This window comes from Alternaria postmessia (assembly GCF_024291825.1).
Source record: "Alternaria postmessia strain BMP 2775 chromosome Unknown scaffold_2, whole genome shotgun sequence".
NCBI classification, from domain to species: Eukaryota; Fungi; Ascomycota; class Dothideomycetes; order Pleosporales; family Pleosporaceae; genus Alternaria; species Alternaria postmessia.
The window spans coordinates 252,266-274,577 of record NW_026260075.1 but is presented as its reverse complement, the minus strand read 5'-3'; the positions used below and the strand labels follow the sequence as shown (position 1 = coordinate 274,577).

The window sequence follows — 22,312 nt, the reverse complement described above, 5'->3', positions numbered from 1 at the left end:
CCTTCTTTTCAGTACAACATTCCGTTCTCGTGTCGGGAGCATCATCGGATCGGACGGCAGGACATTCATTTTTACCGCGGCCGACCCAAACTCCGAATGTCCATTGTACCAATTGAGCAAGTTTGGAAACACGAGAAGCACGGCAACCTTCAGTCATTTCAGTCCAGTAATTGCACATATACTGCTTACAAACTGTGCAATGTCTGTGTATGCTCGGTAACTCGAATCTGTCGACTTTTTCGGTGCGTAACATAAGCCATACAGCAAGTGAGGGAGGAGTATATGGCCGGTGTTCGGTTGCGTCACAGCGTGCTATACCTGCTGGAGGCAGTTTTGTTGCTTAGGAGTGACATAATCGGCTCGTGAGAGTAAATGAACGATGAACCGATAGCGGTAGCTTATTGGAGTTGACAGTGTGAACGAGCTGTGTGCCGATGATGCCATGGAGCGATACATAGATGGAAGGTAAGCATGAGGACATGGCTCCTCAATATTCAACTCCTAGTACCTCATCGAGGCAACGGCCACCGTGCTTCGGTCGGAAGGAACGACTTGTTGCTCACGGTAGTGATAAGAGACCTCGTTGCTATATTCGTACGATGTGTCGAGCACAACCCGTCAAACGCTCTGCAAGACATGCTTGATCGCAAAAGACAAGTGGTGGTGAATGAACATATTCAAACTAGGCACTGAATGCTTATGCTTTGACATCTCTGATATTGACGTTGTACGTACGCTAATCTGGCATGAAATTTTCTTCCTCTCCATCCGCTCTTGTGATTCGCATCCCACCCCCAGTATCCGCCTTTCGTCCACCTACATCATCCACCATCTAAGCACTCAAGCCACTCTAAATGACAATCGTCCCATTCTCTCCAGTGATGAGATCGATCTCTCCAGGAATGACCGTTCCGTTGTCCACAGCCGCAGCATGTCCCCTTGCCACCATTCCGTAAACCGGCAAGTACTTGTCCAGGTATGGCAGTACCTCCTTCGCACCGGGGGTGTTGCGCCAGTCCCTCATCAAGTCACATACGATGGAGAAGAGCGAGACAAGTTGAACACCTGCGGCTTGCATGCGCGAATTTGCTGTATCGCGCACGAGCTCCGAGTAAGTACCACTAGCTTCGACGTTGGCAAAAACAGAGTAGCCTTCTGCACGGAGGGCGAGGGCGAGGAAGGTGGTGCAGACGTCTGTAGTGATGCCTCCGACGATGATTTGGGTTTTGTTTGCCGCGCGGATAGCGGCCTTGAAATCAGCGTTGTCCCAGGCGCTGGGGATGTGTTAGCTGAATGCGCAGCGATGGACGTATTTTCGAGTGGTTAGGTAATAAGAGGAGGTGAACGAAGCAGAAATCACTTACTTAACCTCGCCTTGACGTCTAATGAGCGGCGCATCGGGATACATCTCCAACATCTCCTTGGGCAAAGGACCGTTGGGACCTTGGTCCGCAGACGTACTTAGGATGACGGGGATGTCAAAGACCTTGCCTAGCTCGGCATGTGCCATGATGTTTTGCTTGTAGAGGGTTGGGTCCCAATCTCTGGCGAGTTGGAAGAGACCGACTTGCAGATCGAGAATCAGGAGTAGCTAGGCTGGACGTCAGATTATGGTATAGGTTGAAAATTCGGATGGCAACTTACTGCGTCGTCTTTGTCAATGCGCTCCCATGGTACAGCTGATATATGTTAGCTATTGGAAGATATGTATTGTTTGACTATCGTACCATCACCGCGAACGGTGTTGAGAAGCGTGAGAGCCGCAAGGGCGATGGTAGAAGCGAACTTCATCTTGAGGGCTAGTGATGGAATTGAATAGGCAGGCTATGCTATTGAAGTCTGGGAGGTGTTCGATAGCGATGCGATGACTGATTGTTTACAGGCGGTGCAAACCTCCCTTTATACCTCGAAGTCCTCCTCTTCTGCCTGTCAACTCTTGCATCCCGCTCAGAGCCCAGTCCATGTATCCACTGCTTCGTGCCAATGTCTCTACGGCCTTGGCCCGCAAGCCTGGTCTCGTATACTGTGGTTCAACCCGACATCTGGGTGGAGCTTGCAGTGGAGTTCTACATCGCGCAGCTTGCTGACTACTATCTTCATCAGGGAATTCTGCAGCCTCAATGCTATGAAAGCCATGACTAACCAGTAGACCGGATTGCTTCCATCCCAACTACGACAAAACTGGTTACCTGCGCGGAGTAGCCCCGCGTTACCGCCCGTAGTCTACCCATCGTGCATGCCCGAAGTGGATCACCGTCGACATCGTTGGTGTTGAGACCGCACGCATGGAACGTGACCGGTATAATTTCGTCCTGAATAAGTCTTTGGTAACCAGCAATAGAGTATGCAGTACATGTAGGGCGCTGCTGCTAACGTCATGGCCCCATGTACTTTCGCCTCGGTTGAGGCTGTTGTGCATCCGGAGCTAACCGGTTACCACCTTAGAAAGCTGCAAGTCAGCAACAAGGCTCTTATTCATCAGCATTTGGTCACCCGCGCTTGCACTCAATCCTCATACAATTTCGACAGGGTCGAGGATCTGTGCTTCAAGCATTTTGGTCAGGAATTGGAAATTCTAGTCTCGCGTTTGACTGGTGGAAATGCCCTAGAGAGTACGTACCGATTGTGACTTCCGACAAGCACGGTCATGAGTAAGCAATAACAAAGACGTAGCGCAAAAAAAATCATCAAACAATCATCGTATACATGAATTACAAGACATTACGTATTCATTTACTAGCCGCTAACTCAAGCTATGTTGTACTTTCAAAAGCTTTTAACCTGCTCGGAAGCGCAGCGACAAGTCAAAGTGACAGAATGCAAAGCTTGAGATGTTTACTGCGCAGCAAGACCATTGCTTGCCAAGAAGTCCTGCATGACTTGGTAACCAGCGGTGGCGTTGTAATGGAAGTTCAAGCCGTGACCAGTGTTAGGCTGAATGTACGCCTCGAAAGCAGAGGCTGATGGGTAAGCCATGGCGACACCCTCGGGGATGTTGGAGGTGTTTGTACCCATGACTTGACCGTAGCAGTTTCCTCCACAGAATGGTACGTCGTTTTCACCGGTGATGACAAGGACGGGGCCAGTAAAGGGAGATGAACTGGGCGAGCCACCGATGGTCAAGAGCTCACCGGTGGTGACGGGCTGCTTGGTCTTCTCGGCTACGAGAGCTAGGCCAACGTCGTAGTTGCCAGGCTGGAGGAAAGCGTACTGCAAGGCAGTGAGGTCGGAGTGTGCCAAGTATCCAGAGGGGTAGTTGAGGGTGTCAACTGTCTTGTTGTAACCGTTGATCAGGTCGAGGACTTCGGTGGTGGCGACCTCGTTCCATACCTCATCAGAGGTCAGGTCCACACCAGCAGCTGCGAGGATCTTCTGAAGACCACTGACGACGTTCTCGCTCACATCATACTGGTCGGCGATAGCGCGGACGACGGTGTTCGAGGAATTTCCGAAGCGCAGAGGCTGGTTAAGGCGAGCGCTGTGCAGGTTCCATCCGGCAGTGATGTAGGCCAGGAATTGTCCGGCTACAGAGAAACCAGTAAGGATAACACCGTCCGTGTTCTCAGGGTAGAGAGCGGAGAGCCAGTAGGACTGGACACTACCGAAGGAGTGACCAACGTGGATGACCTTGTCGTATGCGCAGCTAATCTCTGGGATCTCGCCCTTGCGCAGTTGCGTAGTGACAGAGTTGAGAGCTTCAACTTCAGCTTGAGCTTGGATCCTGATAAGAAAAGAGAATGGTCAGTAAACTATGCAGAACGAGTTGCGTTTCCCACTTACTCGTTGAATGGGTCTCCATGAGAAGATAGACCGATACCTAGACGGTCGATCGCGAGCGTACTGTAGCCAGCAGCCAGGGCCACATCGACATAGCTGTAGTTGTAGTTGTCGTACTCGAGGTCCCAGTATGTCTTGTCGAAACCAATACCGTGGCTCAAGAGCTGGATGGTTTTGCCGTTGCCACTGTCTGGCTTACAGTACTGTGCGGAGATGTTGTAGGTACCCTCCAACGTTTGGTAACCCTCAAGAAGCTCTGCTGTGTAATTCTTGCCGAATTGATTAAATCGAGCAACGAATGCGCCAACATCGAGGTTGCCTTCGACGGGCACTTCCTTGAACTGTCCTTGCCTCGAGCTAATCGACGTCTCAATCATGAAGGTCGAACATTGCCTCGCGGCCGCGAAGCCAGCGAGGGCAAGGGGTAAAACTGCTTTGACTGGAGCCATGGTTGTGAGTAACGTAAGGTTGAGTAATCACTATCCAGGGGAGGAGACAAAGAGAGAAAAGAAATATTCGCTCAATGGATTAGGTGAAACACGACCTGAACAGAGCTTACCTTCACCGCGATGCAATGTGGCTGCCTGACTATATAGTACGTGGCCGTGTAAGCATGCGACTAGCTGCCTTTCCCTTCCGGCCCTTCCAAATAGGAGCCATCAGTAAAGTCATAGCGCACGAACTCGTCGATCGGAAGCTTCCATAGCGTTATCCAGCGGTTCGCCATCCAAATTGACGTTGTGCAACCAATAGTCACTTACCGGCGTTTTGGTCAAAGTACCGTGAGAAACTGTTTGCATGTTCAATCGGCAGCTAACGCGGCAAGACAACATCCGAAACTGTGAAATCGTGGGGTACCAGAGTGTAAATTCTCAAATCGGGCGCAGCTTCGGCCTAGCAGCGGATATTCCTATGGCATCATAGGCTGAATTGAGTAATCGATGAAGCTCTTCGAGCGCTAGCTCTAGTATGTGGAGACTACTTTCCCACTCCAGCGGAAGCTACCACAAGCGGGTACATTGCGATCTTCCATTCTAGAAGACGTCAATAGCACATGCGTAGGACGTATTAAGATAACGGGAAGCCTCACCGGACAGCTTCCTCACGCTGCAGGTTGGTCAGCCACTTTCTGCTTTTAAGCGGTAGTTTTGGCGGACACGCAGGGAATCCTTGCAGCCCAAGTTATCGTTCATTGCCTCTGCCCATGTGCTCGTGGTGGTGTCCGGAAGTACCAGTGGTACACAACCTGCATGGGCATGTATAGTCGGAACGATTTCGAGGCTCGAGGATGACGATGCGCTGTGATTGGACACAAAGGCGTCATTTTCGAAGGTCTGGATGCCGAGATTGCCAAAACGTTGTTGCTTATACATTCACGTTGAGCTGTCATTGAGCACGGCTGCCGTGTCCGTGGTGTTGATCGTTGATTTGCGCTAAGAATTTGGAATTCCTACGCCTTGATCGCAGAAGGAGTCCGACCCCTAAGACGTCATTATTCCTAGACGGCAGCAAGGCTTCCGTGACGATCGCAATCGCGCGTTCCCATCAAAAACCCATTATTTGCAATAGAGAAAATGGGTTTTGTAATCGGCGGAAAGGGGGAAAGCAAAGAGTAGGTGAGGCGAGGAGAGATAGGAAAAGTAGCGATGCGTCTGAGGGATGGCGCTAACCGAAATCGTTCTACATGCAATTCTGAGAAACATACAGCCAACATTCAACCAGTTTCTCCTAGGAAACCTTCTTCTTCAACATGTAATCTCCGCCCTTGACCGCCTTGTAGATGCCATATAGCCCACTCAACAGGTCATTGCTCTTCACGATCCGCTTCAACATACCCTTCAGACCTGGACCAAATTCCTCCTTCCTTCCCCTATCTTTGACCTTGTCCCATATACTTGGCAGGGAATTTGCGTTGTACTTGCTACGAAGAGCATCGTACTCGTGCTTGTCGTAGACTTGCCACCATTCGTCTTCGGTATAGAAGACACGCGAGTATAACCACTTGAGTCCACCAAGCTCGCGCATCTTTGCTTCGATTTCGCGATTTGCGCGGACATACTCAACCTCGCTGGATGGATATGGACCCCAGATTCCAACACTGATATATTTACCGTCGTATGCACCCATCTGCTTTCCGCCAATCGGGCCCTCGAACGGCTTAGGGTGTCCCATAGAGCTTCTACCATCCTGTCGCAGTGGACACAACCAGATCGGGTATATATTGAACGATTGGTCCGCATAGTCCAAGAAGGATGCAGTGTTTGCCGCCGGAAATGCGATGTCGTGGATTATAAAACGGTCCGTATACCCAGAGGCATGTAACGCGTGATACATGATTCGTGTGTGCATGAAGTAGTCCAGCAAGAAGCGTGTGAACCGCATAAAAGGGACCATAAACTGCTTGTAAGCATACATGCCCATCCAGAACGCCCCACGATCGTAACGAAACAGGTAGTCTTCTACCGGAACAAGTTCCTTTGTAATAATACCCTTCGATGCAAGCGCCTTCGCGCGTATCCAAAACCATTCGTCCCAGGGTCTAGAGAATCGTTGAATAGGTAGCCCAGGCGTATGTTCTGCGTCAACGAGGCGACCTGTGACTATAACTCCGGTGCCTTTGGAGAATAAGACCCCATCAACGTAGTCGTTCCTTTGGTCGGTGGTGTGGTATTGCATCTTGTCTGTGGCGTTCTCAAAGGAAAACGTTGGGTGGTAGGTCACCTCGACTAGCTTTTGCAGAGGGATGAGCTGCAATTCCACCAATGTGAGTACCCCGAGAGTTCCAAAACTACCTCTCAGACCTTCGAAGAGCCCTTGATTCTCGCTCTGAGAAGCCGTGACAAGCGTGCCATCTGCCAAGACCACTTCAGCGCTTAGGACAGTACGATCGAAGAAGCCGTGCTTGAAACTGCTGCTTTCTCCTGCTGTGCCCACAAAACCTCCTCCTACGGTAATGCCTGGAAATTCCATGACAACTGGAGGCAGCAAGCCCGCTTTCATGGTTTCTCTGACCAAGGCATCCATGGGGACATTAGGTTCGACAAGCGCTGTTCTCTTCTCTCTGTCGATAGATAAAACGTGGTTGAGGGAGCTGACATCGACAATGGAATCTCGGTCGAAATTAGCATGGCGAGTGGAATTGGTGCTGCCATGGTAGACTCGGAACCCGGTTTTGGTGTTGTAGAAATGCTGTATGCGAGAGCGAACTGTCTCTACAGTAGCTTTGTGTTGCTCCATCTGGAAAGATAGTGTAGAGCCAACTGCAGCCATGCGATTGTGAGTGCAAAGCTCCTAGTATTGGCTCCCTGCTTGATGCGTGGCTGATGAGGCTGAAGAAGTTGCGCTAGCAGTGGGTCGAACTTGCCCCACGAATCCAGGAGGTTAAACCACCAGTCCTTGCTTCTGCTTCTGCAATTGCGGAAAAAATGAGCCAGAAGTCTATCAGCCACCTCCAGCCATCCAGTGATCGTTTCTGTCGTATAGTATACGCAAGCAAGACCCGTGGAACTGGGTAGTCGTTCTGAACGCCGTACGTCAGCGTCCTTAGCGAGTGGATCGTCTTCCGCGCTTCCGGTCACCATGGGGGCGCGCGATTCCATCGTCCGCGAGACGGAAAGCGACACTCGCGCGTCCGACTGCGATTCAGACTGCTCTGAATTACGTTTACCAAACTTAGATATCTCCAGTGATATGGAATCCCCAGAAAGCAACGTATATCGATCCTTTGCCCCGCACAAGAGTAGTTCTTGGCCCGGTGTGAGTGGTCAGATATTGACTTTAGCAGGATCGAACGGGTAGTGGAGAAGGCGCGGCGGCCCTACGCTTATGTATACATCAAAAGTAATGCGACGCCATGTTCTCTTCATCCTCGAATCGCCCAACAACATTGTTACATCGCATTGCATCATTATATTCACACCATGGATATACACAACTCAACAGTAGCAACACTCGCATCGCAGGTCGCCCGATTCAGTGCCTCGAAAACTCCGTTTCGCATATATCATGGTTCTACGCTGTCAACCCGGAAATCGTCTCGTGATCGCAATCAGATTATCGACGTTAGTTCCCTGAACCATGTGATAGAGTTCGATGAGCTTCAGAAGACCGTCCTCGTGGAGCCGAACGTGCCGATGGATAAGCTTGTAGAAGCCACAATGGCTAAGGGTTTCTTGCCAAAGGTCGTTATGGAACTTCCGAACATTACCGTGGGTGGTGGGTAAGTTACAGGGATCTGAACAAAGATTACTCTAAGTCAGAGGACTAACTAGTGTTGACAGGTTTGCTGGTACCAGCGGCGAAAGCAGTTCATATAAGTATGGGCTGTTTGACCGCACTATCTCGGGCATTGAGCTCATCTTAGGTAACGGCGAGGTAGTATGGGCATCGGCAGAAGAGCATCGCGATCTGTTTTTCACAGCAGCAGGGAGTTGCGGCAGCCTGGGCGTCATTACCCTGCTCAAAATGGAGCTTATTCATTCTAGTCGGTATGTTGAGTTGGAGTACATTCCAGTCGGCTCAACGAACGAAGCCGTCAAACAATTGCGACACTATCAAGATGATCCTGAGGTCGACTATATGGATGGCATCCTGTATTCAATGACGAGCGGAGTAATCATGATCGGCCGCTTGACCGACGCCCCAATGGATAGGAAAATCCAGAGTTTCGACAAAGCGACAGATCCTTGGCTATACATGCACGCAGAAGACATACTAAAGCGGACACAGAGCGAGAAGACTACATACAGGGAACTAGTGCCTGTTCAATCTTATCTCTTCCGCTACGACCGAGGTGTCTTTTGGTCAGGACTACGCGCATTCAAGTACTTCGTAACGCCTTTCAATCGTGTTACACGCTTCCTGCTGGATCCCTTCATGTATTCGCGGACAATGGTACACGCCCTACATCGATCGGGCCTCGCCTCCCGAACAATCATTCAGGACTATGGTGTACCATATGACGCAGCAGACGAGTTCGTTAGATGGACCGACGAAAGGACGGGCATTTGGCCGCTCTGGCTGTGTCCGGTGAAATCAGCACCTCTCGGGGAGCGAAGCTTCTCCCAAGGCAACAATGTCAAGGACGACATTCTGCTTGACGTGGGGATATGGGACATGGGACCAAGCGACGCTCACGCATTTATCAAGCTGAACAGGGATTTTGAAGCCAAAGTCACTGAGTTAGGCGGCATGAAATGTCTGTATGCGCATGCGTACTACACTGAGCAAGAGTTCTGGGACATCTACGACGAGAAGAAGTACATGGAGCTCCGGAGAAAGTACCATGCCGAGAGCTTGCCAAGTGTCTACGACAAAGTGAAAGTTGATCTGCAAGGCGTTGCTGGGGGAGCAAGCGTGAGGAAGACGGAAACGTGGAATGACTGGGCATACCGGCAATTTTGGGATACATGGCCTTTGGGAGGGTTGTACGGAGTTGCAAGCGCAACGAAGGGGTTGTTTTTCGAAAGTGACTTCCTGTTGAAGAAGTAACAGCGCTTCCGTGATAGCAAACGTGGCTAGAGATGTGATCGGAGAATGCATGGGGAGATCCATTGCATCGGCCTACCCCTCAAAAGCATAGTAGTCCATGTCCGGGCCGTCTGTTGCCCTGACAGCTGCCTGCACGTCTAGACTCTAGTACAATGAAGATCAGCTAGCTCGAGGTTCGAACGCGCACTGTAGTACGTGAAGAGGCGGCGATGACGTCGGGCTCTTTGTATAACGACGCGACAGAGGCTCGTCTGCGCAGCGGATCCGAAAGAACAAACCGGTTCACGGCCTGTTTCAGATGTTAGATTGCTAGTGTAGTGAAAACGCGTAGATGGCGCCGGTAGTCGCGTCGACGTCAGTGGAGGTTAGCGTGAAAGCTGGACGACTAGGGGCCTCGACTCACCGCAAGCTCGCATTGACGTAGCAAAGAGCTAGCCGCGACCCCAACCACCCCATTTCGCCCACTACCCAACCCACTATTGCAGGTGCCCGTCAACCACTTTTTGATTATATCAAAACTTGGCCCTGCCTTTCTCTCTCCATATACCCCCACTACAACCATTCCCACCGCACTCTCCACTGGCACCAGCTGCAACCGTTCGCTGTTGTCAATCACGGGCCATTGGACGATCCTGCCCTGTTGACGAATTTTTGGCCAGGTACGCGAGCTCCAACAACACGACGTGTCGCAGCAATTCACCGCCGCCGCCGCCTCGCAAAGCCTTTGTTGTTTGTTTGTCAGGCACCGTGTACTAAAGGCAGTCGCAGCTCAACCTTCTTCAACCCGCTCAACCATGGCGCGCCTCAGTGGCCTCCCATCCGAGCACCACCACGAGGGTCCCGGTGACGCTCCTCGACGCAAACGCGGCCGCCCATCCAAGAACCAGACAACCGACGACATGTCATCTGTCGGCAAGCGAACCGCGTCGCCCTCAGCGGAGCTCTCTCAGACGAAGCGCACCAAGCGCCTCCAGACCATCGAGGACGATGACGAGGACCAGATCGCCGAAGAGATGCGGCAGTCCTTCTCGCGCTCGCAGCGGGGAGACAACGTTCACGTCCAGGAGCAGAGCACCAGCACCACGCGCCGCTACAACCGCCGACACTCTGAGCCTCCAGTTGCCGCCGATGACGAGGACGACGAGCTCATGTTCAACCGACCCGCCTCCACACAGCCGCTACCTGGCCTGACACCCCATCTCGACCGTGTCGGTGCCTCCCGCAGCCGCTTCACCAACACCCGCCGCGCCCGCATGTCCATGCCAGCTCAGCTGCACGTTGAGCGTGTCGACGAGGTCGAGAACAACGGCAACCGCGTTCAGTTTGCGCCCCTCACACAAGTCCTGGATGGCCGCGCGCGTCGCCGCCTCCGCCGAAGCCATCTGAGCCAGGAGGTAAACGACTTCGAAGACCACCAGAAGAAGGACAAGAGGATGTTCCTGGAGCTACGTCGTCAGCTCAAGGCCCAGGATGACAAGATCAAGGACCTGGAATACCGCCTCGAAGCCCGCCGGTTAGGTGAGATCGACATCGCAGACGCAGACGCCAATGACCTGCAAGTGGAACTAGACGAGGCCCGTCAACAGATTGACGAGCTACGCGCTTCTTCCCTGTACAATGGTGACGACAATGAACCAGTTGACATGTCCGACGACGAAGACGGTATGGTCATGGTCAACCCTGACGACCTGAACATGTCGCAAGATCTTGACATGGAGCCGACACCCGTTGGCAAGTACTCTTCCCGCGCGCTAGAGATTTCCAGCCAGATGACACTCGAATCCTTGCCATCTCTATCGCAACTCAGCCGCGACAATCTCACCGAAGGCGAGGATATCATAATGGACAAGATCGAAGACGAGGCCGTCGAGCGCTACGAGCGGGAGCTGAAGCAGATGAGCAAGGCCTTGGGTGAGTCTCAAGGTGCGCTGCGCTTGATCACCATCGAGCTTCAGAACCTTCGCTTCATTGAGGCTGGTGCTTCTTCGAGCGAAATTCTGACCGACTTGCGCCATGGTTTCGAGGACCTTCGCGCTGAGATTGAGAAGTTCTTCCCCGGTACCACCGTTGGTCTTACCAACCAACAACTTCTTCAAAAGGTCCCTGAGCTCTTCAGCGGCCTCTTCTTCGAGCTCAAGCAGCAGCTCTCTCAAATCACCATCTCTCAAAAGGCCGAAGTGCTTGTCCGACGACAATACGAGGGTGTTCTCGACCTGCTGGGCGAATCAGACGAGCGCGTGAAGCAGTTAGAGTCAGACGTCTTCACACTTGATAAGGCAAATGAGGACAAGGCGCGCGCCATTCTTGATCTCGAGGAGCGCAACGCTGCCCTGACGGAACTTTCTAACCAACAGGAACTCACTCTCGCCGAACAAGATAGCGCAATCGCTGGTCTGCAAGATGAGAACCAAGACAAGGACGTCTCTCTGGCACGACTACGCGAAGCTCTCGAAAAGTATCGTGTGGACCTCGACAACGTCACCGCCGCCGCAACCGAATTCGAGACAAACCACCACGAGACGATCGCACGCATGGAACAGGAGTACACCGAGCGCATCCAGGCTCTGGAGGCAAACCTCGATGCTGAGCAGGAGGGTCGCGATGCTGCCGAGGCTGAAGTAAAGCAAAAAGATGCTTACATCGAGGAGTTGGAGGACAGCATTGCGCGCATGGAGACCGATGTCGATAACATCACCACCGACATGACTACTCTCAGAGAGCGTCTGGCTGCGCAGACCGCCGCCCGCGAGACTGCGGAGGGCGAGCGTGATGACCAGATCGAGCAGGTCTACCAGCACGCCAACACCATCGAAAACCTTAACGAGGCCATCGTTGAACTCAAGGAACAGCTTGCCAACACCCGAGAGAATCTAGGTTCTGAACGTGCTCAACGCGAGAAGACCGAAGCTGATCTTGACGAGGCGAATGACAAGATCGAAGATCTCACCACCCGCCTCCACGACACTGGCCTTCAGGCTAATGAGCTGCGATCCAAGCTTTTCCAACTCCAACAAGAGAAGGAGACCGCTCTGGCAGAGCTGCAAGAAGACGCCGATGAGCGCGAGCTTGAACTGAACAACCTGCTCGATGCAGAGACTGAGCTTCGTCAGACTAAGGAGAACACAATTGGTCAGTTGGAGCAGCAGATCCTCGGCCTTGAGAGTGATATCGCGACACTTGAGAACAACCTGTCTGACATGACCGATGCTCGCGATCAGCTCGAGCAGGATCGTGACGTCCAAGTCGCCAACCTTGCTGCTCAACTCACTGACCTGAAGACCAAGTACATGGCGCTGGAGAACTCCACCAACTCCACCATCACCTCACTCCAGGCCAACATTACGGACCTTAACAACCAGATCCAACGGCAACAAGCTGAGATCAATGATCTCTTCGATCAGGTCACTGAGAAGGAGCGCATCTACCTTGAGGATACGACTGCCCTCCAAGGAAAGATCGATTCTCTTGAGGAGGATCTCACGGTTCAGAAGGCGGAGAACGAAGGCTACCGCAAGGAGAACTTGTCTCTCTCAAGGCGTGTTGAGTCCGAGGCCAACGAGCTTCTGAACATTGTCGACGCCCACGCTAACGAGGTCAATGCCCTTAATGCTGTCATCAAGACACAAGAGGCCACCATCAAGAGCCTTCAAGATGCGTCTGCGAAGCGCACTACGGAGTACGAGGAGATGATTGAGGAGCGTACAACTGAGCTCACAGAGATGCGTCTGCTAGGCGAAGCTCGCCTCGAGACCATCATACTTCTGGAGGCCCAGATCGAGGAGATGAAGGAACGCTTCCGTCTTGCTGAAGAAGACACTCGTGCCACCATCGACGCCCTCACTGCCTCGCAACGTCAACTCCAGGAGCAGAATGAGCGTCTTGCTGATGACTTGAAGCGCCGCAACCAAGACGCTCTCCAAGCCGTCCAAGAAATGAAGCTCAAGCGTGTTGAAGTCAAGACCCAAGGCGTAGGCGACCTCCACCGTGTCGCTAATGGCAAGGTCTTGAAGACCAGCGAAAAGGTCAAGATTGGAAAGAAGGGCAAGAAGAAGGTCTCTTCTAGGCGTCAATGGGACTCCGGCTTCGGCGTTGATGAGAATGTCGAAGACGAGGAGCTCAACGCAGAGGAGCCACTTGCTGCATAGAGTGCAGTAGCTGATGATTGCAAATTCGCTTGACTACTTTGCAGGTTCAGATTATATTTGGGTCCTATGTTGTTGCTGTCACTGCAGAGCAGTATTCTTGTCTTTTCTTCTCCCTTATATTTTTGGACACATTACTTTGGGTAACAGATTGTTTCGTTTGTCATGATACATCCGGCGCTGGCATTTGCTATCTTACGACTCGACGACCTGGCTTCAACGCTTTGTTTGATAGGATAAATGGTGGTAACGATATCGCAGTGTATTGCATAGCGCACGGTGCCTGGGTTCCAGTTACGGTCACAGGGAAAAGAAGTAGTGTAATGACCCTTGTTCTATCTTGTACAGATTCTCCTTTTTTATCATCAATCACAACAACGAGATCAGAACTCCTTCTTCGCCATTCGCATCACTGCATCCGTGAAAGAACCTTGTATGAGCATGTTGTCTCCCAGGATGCTGGTTAAACGTTTTGGAGCCTTGCGTGGCCCCAACGTTGAACGCTGGACGGGAACTGTCAACATGGGTCTTCCCGTCGTGTTCTCGTATCCCTGAAACAGATCTGCAACAACGCGTTACGTTGCCTATCAATCGGTCCGCACCCCACCCAGCAATCGGAAGTTTAGCAACTTCCGAGGACCAAAGGCAACCCAAAATCATCCAACTCCTTTTCTTTTCTTCCCTTCCCTTTACTCATCGCCGGCTCCACATATTCACGCCTAGCAAATATCCCCCCCTTCTCATCGACAACACAGGCCAAGCACAATGGGTAGCAGCAGCCTCAACCCATCCTCTCCTCGCGACGATGAAACCGTGCTCTTCCTCTTCATCGCCTTTGCTATTCTCATCGTCCTTCTACTCTTGCTGGTGTTGATCTCGTGCCAGACGTGGATGTTGTGGAAGATGGCAAAGGCGGTTGTTGAGCAGGACACTCAGATTACACAGCGAGGACGAAAGGGATATGGATATGATAGTAGTGGGGGAAGTAAGAGGAGGAGTGTTAGAGGCAGTATTTATACCGATGGGGAGGAAGAAAGGAAGTTGATGAGTGGAGGTAGTGGTAATGGACCAGGGGGAAAGAGGAGGACGGGGGTTTGGGGAGTTGGAGGGTGGGTTTGAGGTGGATGAGTTGTGCACTTTAAAGTAGGAGGGATTTGGGAAGGTCGTAGGGACGACAACTTTGATTTGGTACGTTACAAGAGGACGAAAACCAAGGATAGACAGTAGGGGCTGGAAAATGCTACGCAACGACACGCCCGCCTTTTACCTCACACCACCAGTTTCGCCTTTGGCTTCAACAACATAACCTCCAAAACCCGATACTCTTGCCTCAAAGCCGCGACCTCCTGTCTCAACGCTCTTTGGTCCTCAGACAAGCATTTCATCTCCTCCGCTACGGACTTCGCCTCCTTACTCAGACTGGCTAAACCTGTTTCATCCGACTTCTTCACAGACGGTCTATTAACAGCATGCGAACGATCATGAAATATACCCAGTGGAGCGGGTGAATACAAAGTACTTGGCGAGGTGTTGGATAGTGGGGTATCCAAGGCATGGATACTGAGTTGATGATGTTGTGGCAGTGATGGAGTGGGTGCGTTGGAAGAAGTTACCGATTGATCGGTATTTTCGGCAAGGCCAGCATCGACAAGATTCGTGTCTTTGACCGCGCCTGAGATGGAACGGGAGTATACGCTGCTAGGTGAATTTGCTCGCGTGTCAAGCGAGTTCGTCATGGGCTGCCGTGGTAGAACTGGTGTTAGGTTGCGATGGTTGTAGTTTTGGAAAAGATTACTTTTAGCTAGGAGGCCGGGTGCGGGGTAGTAGAGGCTTTCGAGCGAAGATGACGAGTCTGCTGCTGTGGTGGTGGTGGCGGCGGCGAATGCGTGGTTTCGAGGAGCTTTTGATCTAGCGGCTATATTGCTCGGGCCTGCCATGTCGTTTACGCTCTCATCGGCAACCGAGTGTCTTCTCGTGCTTGGCGTTGAGCATGAACATGCATTGCTGGGCCATTCTGTCTCTGAGTCGATTCTTCTGAGAGCAAACTTCAATATTGGAAGATTAGGTCTATCTGGGAGGGTAGAACTCAGATCCAATTCAAGCTCTCGTGCTTTGCTCAATGAACGCCTCTCAAGCATCTGAGCGGTGGGACGGGAGTACAGACTGCTCGAGCTACCCAAAGGAGACGACGATCCTGGATCGGCTATAGTTACGTGTCGCTGAGGTTTTGGCACGACCAGTGACCCGCTCGGTGCTTCCGCCACAGTCTCTTGATGCTCAACAGACTCCTCCTTCATCATGCCGGATGTTGGACGAGAGTACAGACTGCTGGGTGTGTTGAACGCAGTGGGAGAGGACTGTGGGAAGGGCACTGGACGGATCGTCGTTGAAGTTGAGGTAATCAGTGGTGATTCTGAACTCATATGACGCTGCGACGCCTTTGGTTTGCGTCTTCGCGTGGAAGGAGGTGTAAACCATTCTTGATCCGAAAAGTGCGAATCATCAGACGAGCTGAGCGACCTATGAGGAGCGGAAAAGAGCTGTGCCCGCGACGGGGCTGGTACACTTGGCATCTGATGTACTTCGAGCCATCTCTGACTTTCTTGTATTGGAGGATCAGGTTTGGGTAGAGACTTTGCGGTGCCGACATGAAAGGGATCGTGCGGCGAAGGTTCCGGAGGCGACTGAAATGTCTCTGTAGAGATGCGCGGTCGTACAGATGGCTTTTTCACGTGTTTGTTGCGCACTCTCTCAATGCGGAGAGGCGAGCCTCTCGACACATCCGAGGCTCTGCGACTGGGAACTCTCGACTTGAACTTCCTAGACTCATTGGAAAACAGATCCGGCGGTGGCCCAATAGGTACCGGTTTTCTTGTTAAAGCTGACTTGCGGGGTGATCTAGTCTTCCTGACAGTACCGGTCTCTTTGTCAGAAGGAGTCGATCCCTCCGCATCCACAATATCGACGACGGAACGAGGCTTGAGGGACAGCGATAATCCGCGAATCGGAAGAATCGAAGGCGCGGTCATGTTGCCGACCCACTCAACAGCCGTGATAGACACTCCCACAGTGATCTCATGTATCAGTAGGCCCAGGGCGTTGAAAACAAGAACTTTTCCAGCCTGTGTACCAATAGCAATCAATGTCTCAAAGCCCTTGTAGACATCTCCGGCATCTTCTGCCGCGTCGCCTCCTAGTAGCACCATCCCGTCGACTCTTCCCTTTGAGTGTACAGAGCCTTTCGTAGATACCGACAAGCAAGTAGCGGGATAAGAGACATGCTATGTCCGGAGTACTTCTCCTCCCCCTTCAAAGTCAACAAGTCGACATTTCCCATCATACCTAATGCTAACAACACGCGATTTGTAGCCCGGTATGAACTCCGCTGCGAGTACACCACCCATGGCCGGCTTATGGAGCTTCTTGATGACACCTACTCGGACAGGCTGTAATTGGTAGAACTGGAATTGATTTGTGTGCGAATCTTCGGGCCGCTTTCGGAGTGAAGGCAGGAAAAGACGATACATCGCTAGTAATCCGTCCTGGAATCCGATCACAAAGTTTGTATATGACGGCTGCGCGGGACCATCCAATTGTTGGAACGCAGCACAGGTCGCAGAGTAGCGGGCATCTGTTGGACGAAAGTCTATAGGCGCGCTGTGTCCCCATCTTTGGTCTTGAAGGTATATAGTCATCGGGTTTGGTGATGCTGAAAGAAGTACAGTACCGTTACTGGATATCGCGATCACATTCGGTGGAGATGGATGCGATGGTAAGGAAGGCAGAAGCTTGTCATCTGATATGGAATACGCTTGAACTGAGTTGTTCAACGTCGTCGTGAAATACAGGGTGCGCGAGTCGGGTGAGAAGAGAAGAAGACGTGGCTCGCCCTGTGCTATCGTCAGTTTGTAGTCCGTATCGTCACTAGGGAAGATGCCATACATCACCACTCTTCAATTTGTGTTTCCTGTCCTTGGTTCGCGAAGCATCATGTAGTATTACAACCTGACCATCTGCTATAGCGAACAGGCTGCTGTTATCTTTCGAGGCACGAGCGTTGACTATGCCGTTAGCGGTCTCGCACTCGAACAGCGTCTCGCGAGCAAGCTGTGTCCTCAAATGAATCTTGTTCGGTGTTGTAACAAACAGACTCTGTTCAAACGGTAAGCGCTGGGATTTTGCCATTGCTGGAAGTAGAATAGTGATAAGTTTAGGGAGGTCGTTGCGATGAGGTGGCAAAAGAACGAGGTTTGGATCGTGCGGTATTATGATCGAATGCGCTGCGGCAGGTGCTACAAGTCGGCACGTGGAGTTCCAGGGTAAGCGCAGCGGGAATCAACCTTCATACGAGCACTGTGCTACCATAGGTGCCATGAACACATGCCTGATTGTAATAGACATTCTCTGAACAAACAAATGGATTCTGTAAATCGAGCAGTCCTAGTCGAATTACTAGTCCAATCTACTTCAGCTTAGCGTACTGCTTGCCCCATTTCTCTGCGATCTCCTCATCTGAGAACTTTCTTGTCTTGCGCTTTAGCATCTCGACTCTCTCGTCGAGCGTAAGCTGCATCTGGTCGCCCATAGGTACGAGACATTTAGCAATATGCTCATAGTTCTTTCTGAGCAGGTTGACCGTAAGAAAGAAGTAATCGATGTTATAGAAAACGATTGCGTGCTCGTCGGAGTACTGCTTCTTCTGCGAAAGGAACGCAACTGGATGTTCACGCCAGTGACGGAGCGGATTGAGGTGATGAGATGTGTGATAGCCATCGTTGTAACAGTGGCGGTTGCTCTGTTGTAGTGTAAGTGGTGCTTTCAAATCTAATCAAGCAAGAATGAATGCAGACTTACGGGTACGTCGATGAGTGTGATGCTTGACCTGAAGTCAGAGTCCGGCTCGACCTCGTCAACGAAAGCGTGCTGGCCCCAGTTTCCAGTCATCAAAGCCAGGCGCATGAAAGCCAGAGGAATCAAGAACACAAACGTCGTTGCACGAGCGTTGACGAAGTTGTACATCACGTACAGGAAGACGTAGTTACCAACTTCGCAAGCACCCGCTTGGAGCGCGAGATTAGGCTTGCGGTTGCGCAAGAAGTACATGGGCAAATCGAGCCAGATCAGAAAGTAGAACCGGCCAACATATTGCGCAAAGTCCCAAACACTGTCCCGCTGGTATCGAATAGTAGAAGACAGGTCATTAGGTCCGTTGCCTTCAACGTGATGGTGCTTGACGTGATGATAGTAGTATGAGTTCCAGGTGTGGCCCATCATTGGATCGAGAATGTATGGGAATAGCCGGTCGATGAAGCCATACTTCTTGCTAAGAACACCACGCATATGAATATGCTGATGCTTCAGGAGCGTGAATGGTCCCATGTAGTAGCCTTGCATAACGCAATGAAGCACAGCGTGCCACCAGTGGAAGTTGACGTACAGATAGATCGCTGATGGGACGCTGGTGCAGAAGTAAAGCAGCAAATGCGTAACCATAATGACATCGGTCTCGACTCGTACAATCTGCTTTGCCCATCGAATGTAGGGATCAATGATCCATTGACGAAGAAGAGGGTTCTTGATGTCCGAATCATCGACAGTGCTGCACACAGTGGTCTCGAAACTGTCAGACTTGGGGTCATTCAGCTTCTTGAGATAAGCGATTGCTTGCTGCTCCTGGTCTTGGAGATCTGTGAGATATTAGTTATATGAACCAGCCATGGTGGTCCAAAGAGAGATTCACTGACCCTCTGGTGATGGCGTCACAATCTCGGAATGTTTGACACCCGAGTCATCTGAATCTTCTGCTGCATCTAGCGTTGATTTCGCAGGCCTGGTCTCATGTAACTCGTACTCCTTCTGTAGGATTTCCAGAACAATTCGGTCCGGACCAGTCAGCTCTTTATCGAGAGGGAAAGCCAGCTTGCCCATCTTGCCGACGACCTGGTAGGATCGTTGTTGGGTTGTGCCGTGATGGCGTGATGACTGCGATAGCAAAAACAAGTGCCCGCCGAAGAGATTGGCAACAAGCGCCTTGTACTGCCGAACAAGTAAAGAACGAATCAACCAATGTGAAGATTATGATGGACGTCAATGGCAGAAGCGCATGATGGAGTTGTAGCGAGCTAGGTATGAGGCTGTCACTGTGAAGCCAAGTAACTGGAAGCGGTGACAAAACCGTTTAGCGCGCCCCTGGTGACCCACACAAGTGGCGAACGAAGACCGAACGCGTATGTATCATTTCACATGGCCAGTGGACTAGAACACTGGACACGACGGATCGACCATTGCTTCATGCAGCAGCGAAGGCAGGTAGGGGCAGTCTGATAGATAATTAACATGGCCGCGAATCACATGCAAAAGAGCAGTCGCAACCTTTGTGTGGCAAATTCAGGGTCCCCAACTACCCCGCATTCGCCCAAGCGCCTTCCCAGAATATAGTGGGGCGGACATTGAGGCTCACAGTCTTCGTGCAAAGTAAGCAAACGTCAAGTTCATACTGATCAAAGCATTTCGCCATGAAGCGCTGGATATAGCGTCTTCGATAATCTATAGGAAGCTGCGGGCGAAGAAGACGTTTGACCCGTTCATCGCCACCTAGTGTTCCTTTTCCGCCCAGAACTGCAAGAACCGACTCACAGTCCTCTCCTCCCAATAATGGGCCTCCCTGATATAATCCGGCTCAGCGCTAACGTTCTTGATACCATAACTGTCCCAGTGATGTCCGGCTCCCGCAATCAGGTAGCTCGGGTACTTGTCGCTACTGATCCTGGGCTGAGGAGCCAGATTCGAATGGTAGCATAGATCAAGCCAGACATCGGTATTGCCATCGATCTTAGCGAGATTCTCAGCTTGGACGTCCCAGCCTCCGTACTTGTTATAGTAGTGCAACTGGGGAGTTGCAGGGATGCTATTATGCTCGCCAGGTGGGAAGGCCCAGGTGCACCACTGCTGGGTGTAGTCAATTTGGAGGACGCGGGAGATGAGAGATGGGCCGTTCGTAGGCGCAACTTGGTAAGCACCGGACTCTGAACAGGTCGAGTAAAGGTATGAGCGTGCTGCACCGTTTGAGGGGTCGGCGTAGTATGTCTGATTTTGCGTGCCGAAGCAGCCCTCGTCCGTGCTATCGATTCGTCCACTTTCGCAGTTCGGGATGAGCGTCTTCTTCACATAATCGGCATAACCACCTAATCCAGTCCAAGATTCACCCTGGGAGTACTTGGCAAGCGCCATATCGACGCTGCTGATGTTTGCCGGTGGGTTGATGTTCGTTACGTTGGAGCAGAAGTTGAAGAAGTCTTCAGAACCATATTTGGGGGACCAATCTAGAGCGTGATCAGCACACATCTCACAAAGACCCTAAACAGCACCATTACTTACTGATTTCTTGCCATGTGTTGGTGGGATAATTCATCGGACCACCGATCGGGAATGCAATCGTCATGGCAAAGTCTCTCAGATCTTGCAGCGCGCCGAGACCAAAGATCTCCTTCAATTGCTGGATGCCTTCTTTGTTTCCACTCCAGATAAGTTCATCCATCTTGTCGACAATGTCAATGATCCTGGATACGCAGTCTGAAGGACCGAACTTTATGATGGGATCGTACCACTGAGGGTATTCGAGTAAAGCCTGGGTAGTGGCACTGCTACCGATGCCTCCAGCAAAGATGTCGTTGTAAGTCTTCATGGTGAATGCAGTGTGAGCACCAGCAAGAGAACCGCCATACATAATCCAAGGGGTGTCAACACTGTTCAGACTAGCGTTAACACCTGGGAAGGTAGCATGCTGTCTAAAGTAGGCATTGTCGGCAATCGCTATTCAAAGTCAGCTCATTTGCATCATGGCCTGAATACTTGCATCACTAACTCTGCTCAGTAGTCAAGAATCTCAGTTCATCTGTTGTACTAGAATTGTACGGGTAGCTTTCACCATAGTAACGATTCTCAAGAATGACACCAAGACCGTTGAACTTTTCCATGAGAATCTGGATGACTAGAAACCCGGTCAGTGATTTGTGCGAACGTATCGATTGGGTTTTGTTGTAAACACTTACTTCCAGTCTGCAAGTTGGAGAAACGCGACTCTCCGCTCGTCTCTCCACCAATGTAGAGAAACACTGGTCCCCCAGACTTGTAGTAAGAAGAGTCGAAAACTGAATCAAATGTTTAGTGCATGCTGAGTATGCACGCAGTAGATTTGTACTTACAGTACCGCTGCTTGAAGGTGGCATTGGTGTGGGGAACATAGCGATCGCTATCCTGGAAATGATCAATCTGGCGCAAAGGTCAGCTAGAGCACAATAATCAACAAAAGCGCATCAACGAACCGGTTGATCAATGGTATGTGCCGCATAAGCTGGCGCATCAGCAGCCTGTCTCTTGCCCTGCCATGAAGCCGAGCGCGGAGCCGGAGTTGCAGACCCCAAAGCCACAAGACTGTAAACCAAGGTCAGGACCTTCATGTTGATGGTTGCTTCTCAGCGGACGTACCGGAATACTTCGGGAATACTGTACCACTCTTATACAGATCTCAAGCTCGGCTTCCCGGATAGCAGGACGCGAAGCTATACCATCGCGTCATGTTCGTTTGTACCTCAAAGCGGGGCAAGGCGTGCAGCGGGCGATACCTATACAGGCAGGTAGATGCAAGGCTTGTGCAGGCTTGGAGAAGCTTGTCGCTGCTTGGTATCTGCCTTCTGCTTTAGAGCTCTTTGCTTACTGTCTTATCGTGCGGTGAGGCTTTTTGAAGGATGGGTAGTGTTGTGTTAGTTGTGTTCGTGCGAGTGAGGTACGCGCGGACCCTAAATACATCGCATTATGGAAGGCGTCAACGCGTCTGCTTACACGATGCAGCAGATACCTGGGAAGTATGGATGATTGGTATTTCTGGAAGTAAACAGTGCATG

General features: G+C 51.4%; 7 protein-coding genes across 7 annotated transcripts; 3 read left to right on the top strand and 4 right to left on the bottom strand.

The window, feature by feature from the left end:
* Window positions 1-850: 850 nt before the first annotated feature.
* J4E82_000516 (uncharacterized protein) lies at window positions 851-1,791 on the bottom strand (the record flags this gene model as incomplete). Its single annotated transcript, XM_051726837.1, has 4 exons — window positions 851-1,274; window positions 1,365-1,591; window positions 1,645-1,679; window positions 1,728-1,791. The coding sequence occupies 4 exons, from the start codon at window positions 1,789-1,791 to the stop codon at window positions 851-853; spliced, it is 750 nt and encodes a 249-aa protein (XP_051593262.1).
* Window positions 1,792-2,835: 1,044 nt separating this feature from the next.
* J4E82_000515 (uncharacterized protein) lies at window positions 2,836-4,226 on the bottom strand (the record flags this gene model as incomplete). Its single annotated transcript, XM_051726836.1, has 2 exons — window positions 2,836-3,721; window positions 3,781-4,226. The coding sequence occupies 2 exons, from the start codon at window positions 4,224-4,226 to the stop codon at window positions 2,836-2,838; spliced, it is 1,332 nt and encodes a 443-aa protein (XP_051593261.1).
* A 1,279-nt stretch (window positions 4,227-5,505) lies between these two features.
* Window positions 5,506-7,047, bottom strand: J4E82_000514 (uncharacterized protein; the record flags this gene model as incomplete). The annotated part of the gene is made up of 1 exon (XM_051726835.1): window positions 5,506-7,047. The coding sequence occupies one exon, from the start codon at window positions 7,045-7,047 to the stop codon at window positions 5,506-5,508; it is 1,542 nt and encodes a 513-aa protein (XP_051593260.1).
* A 650-nt stretch (window positions 7,048-7,697) lies between these two features.
* On the top strand, window positions 7,698-9,267 carry J4E82_000513 (uncharacterized protein; the record flags this gene model as incomplete). The annotated part of the gene is made up of 2 exons (XM_051726834.1): window positions 7,698-7,996; window positions 8,058-9,267. The coding sequence occupies 2 exons, from the start codon at window positions 7,698-7,700 to the stop codon at window positions 9,265-9,267; spliced, it is 1,509 nt and encodes a 502-aa protein (XP_051593259.1).
* A 794-nt stretch (window positions 9,268-10,061) lies between these two features.
* On the top strand, window positions 10,062-13,412 carry J4E82_000512 (uncharacterized protein; the record flags this gene model as incomplete). The annotated part of the gene is made up of 1 exon (XM_051726833.1): window positions 10,062-13,412. One exon carries the CDS (start codon window positions 10,062-10,064, stop codon window positions 13,410-13,412), a length of 3,351 nt encoding a protein of 1,116 aa, XP_051593258.1.
* A 762-nt stretch (window positions 13,413-14,174) lies between these two features.
* J4E82_000511 (uncharacterized protein) lies at window positions 14,175-14,528 on the top strand (the record flags this gene model as incomplete). The annotated part of the gene is made up of 1 exon (XM_051726832.1): window positions 14,175-14,528. One exon carries the CDS (start codon window positions 14,175-14,177, stop codon window positions 14,526-14,528), a length of 354 nt encoding a protein of 117 aa, XP_051593257.1.
* Window positions 14,529-16,690: 2,162 nt separating this feature from the next.
* On the bottom strand, window positions 16,691-21,868 carry J4E82_000510 (uncharacterized protein; the record flags this gene model as incomplete). The annotated part of the gene is made up of 12 exons (XM_051726831.1): window positions 16,691-17,299; window positions 17,352-17,701; window positions 17,750-17,832; window positions 17,891-18,204; window positions 18,264-19,096; window positions 19,154-19,349; window positions 20,046-20,731; window positions 20,787-21,221; window positions 21,274-21,399; window positions 21,461-21,559; window positions 21,614-21,665; window positions 21,863-21,868. The coding sequence occupies 12 exons, from the start codon at window positions 21,866-21,868 to the stop codon at window positions 16,691-16,693; spliced, it is 3,789 nt and encodes a 1,262-aa protein (XP_051593256.1).
* Between the last annotated feature and the right edge of the window lie 444 nt (window positions 21,869-22,312).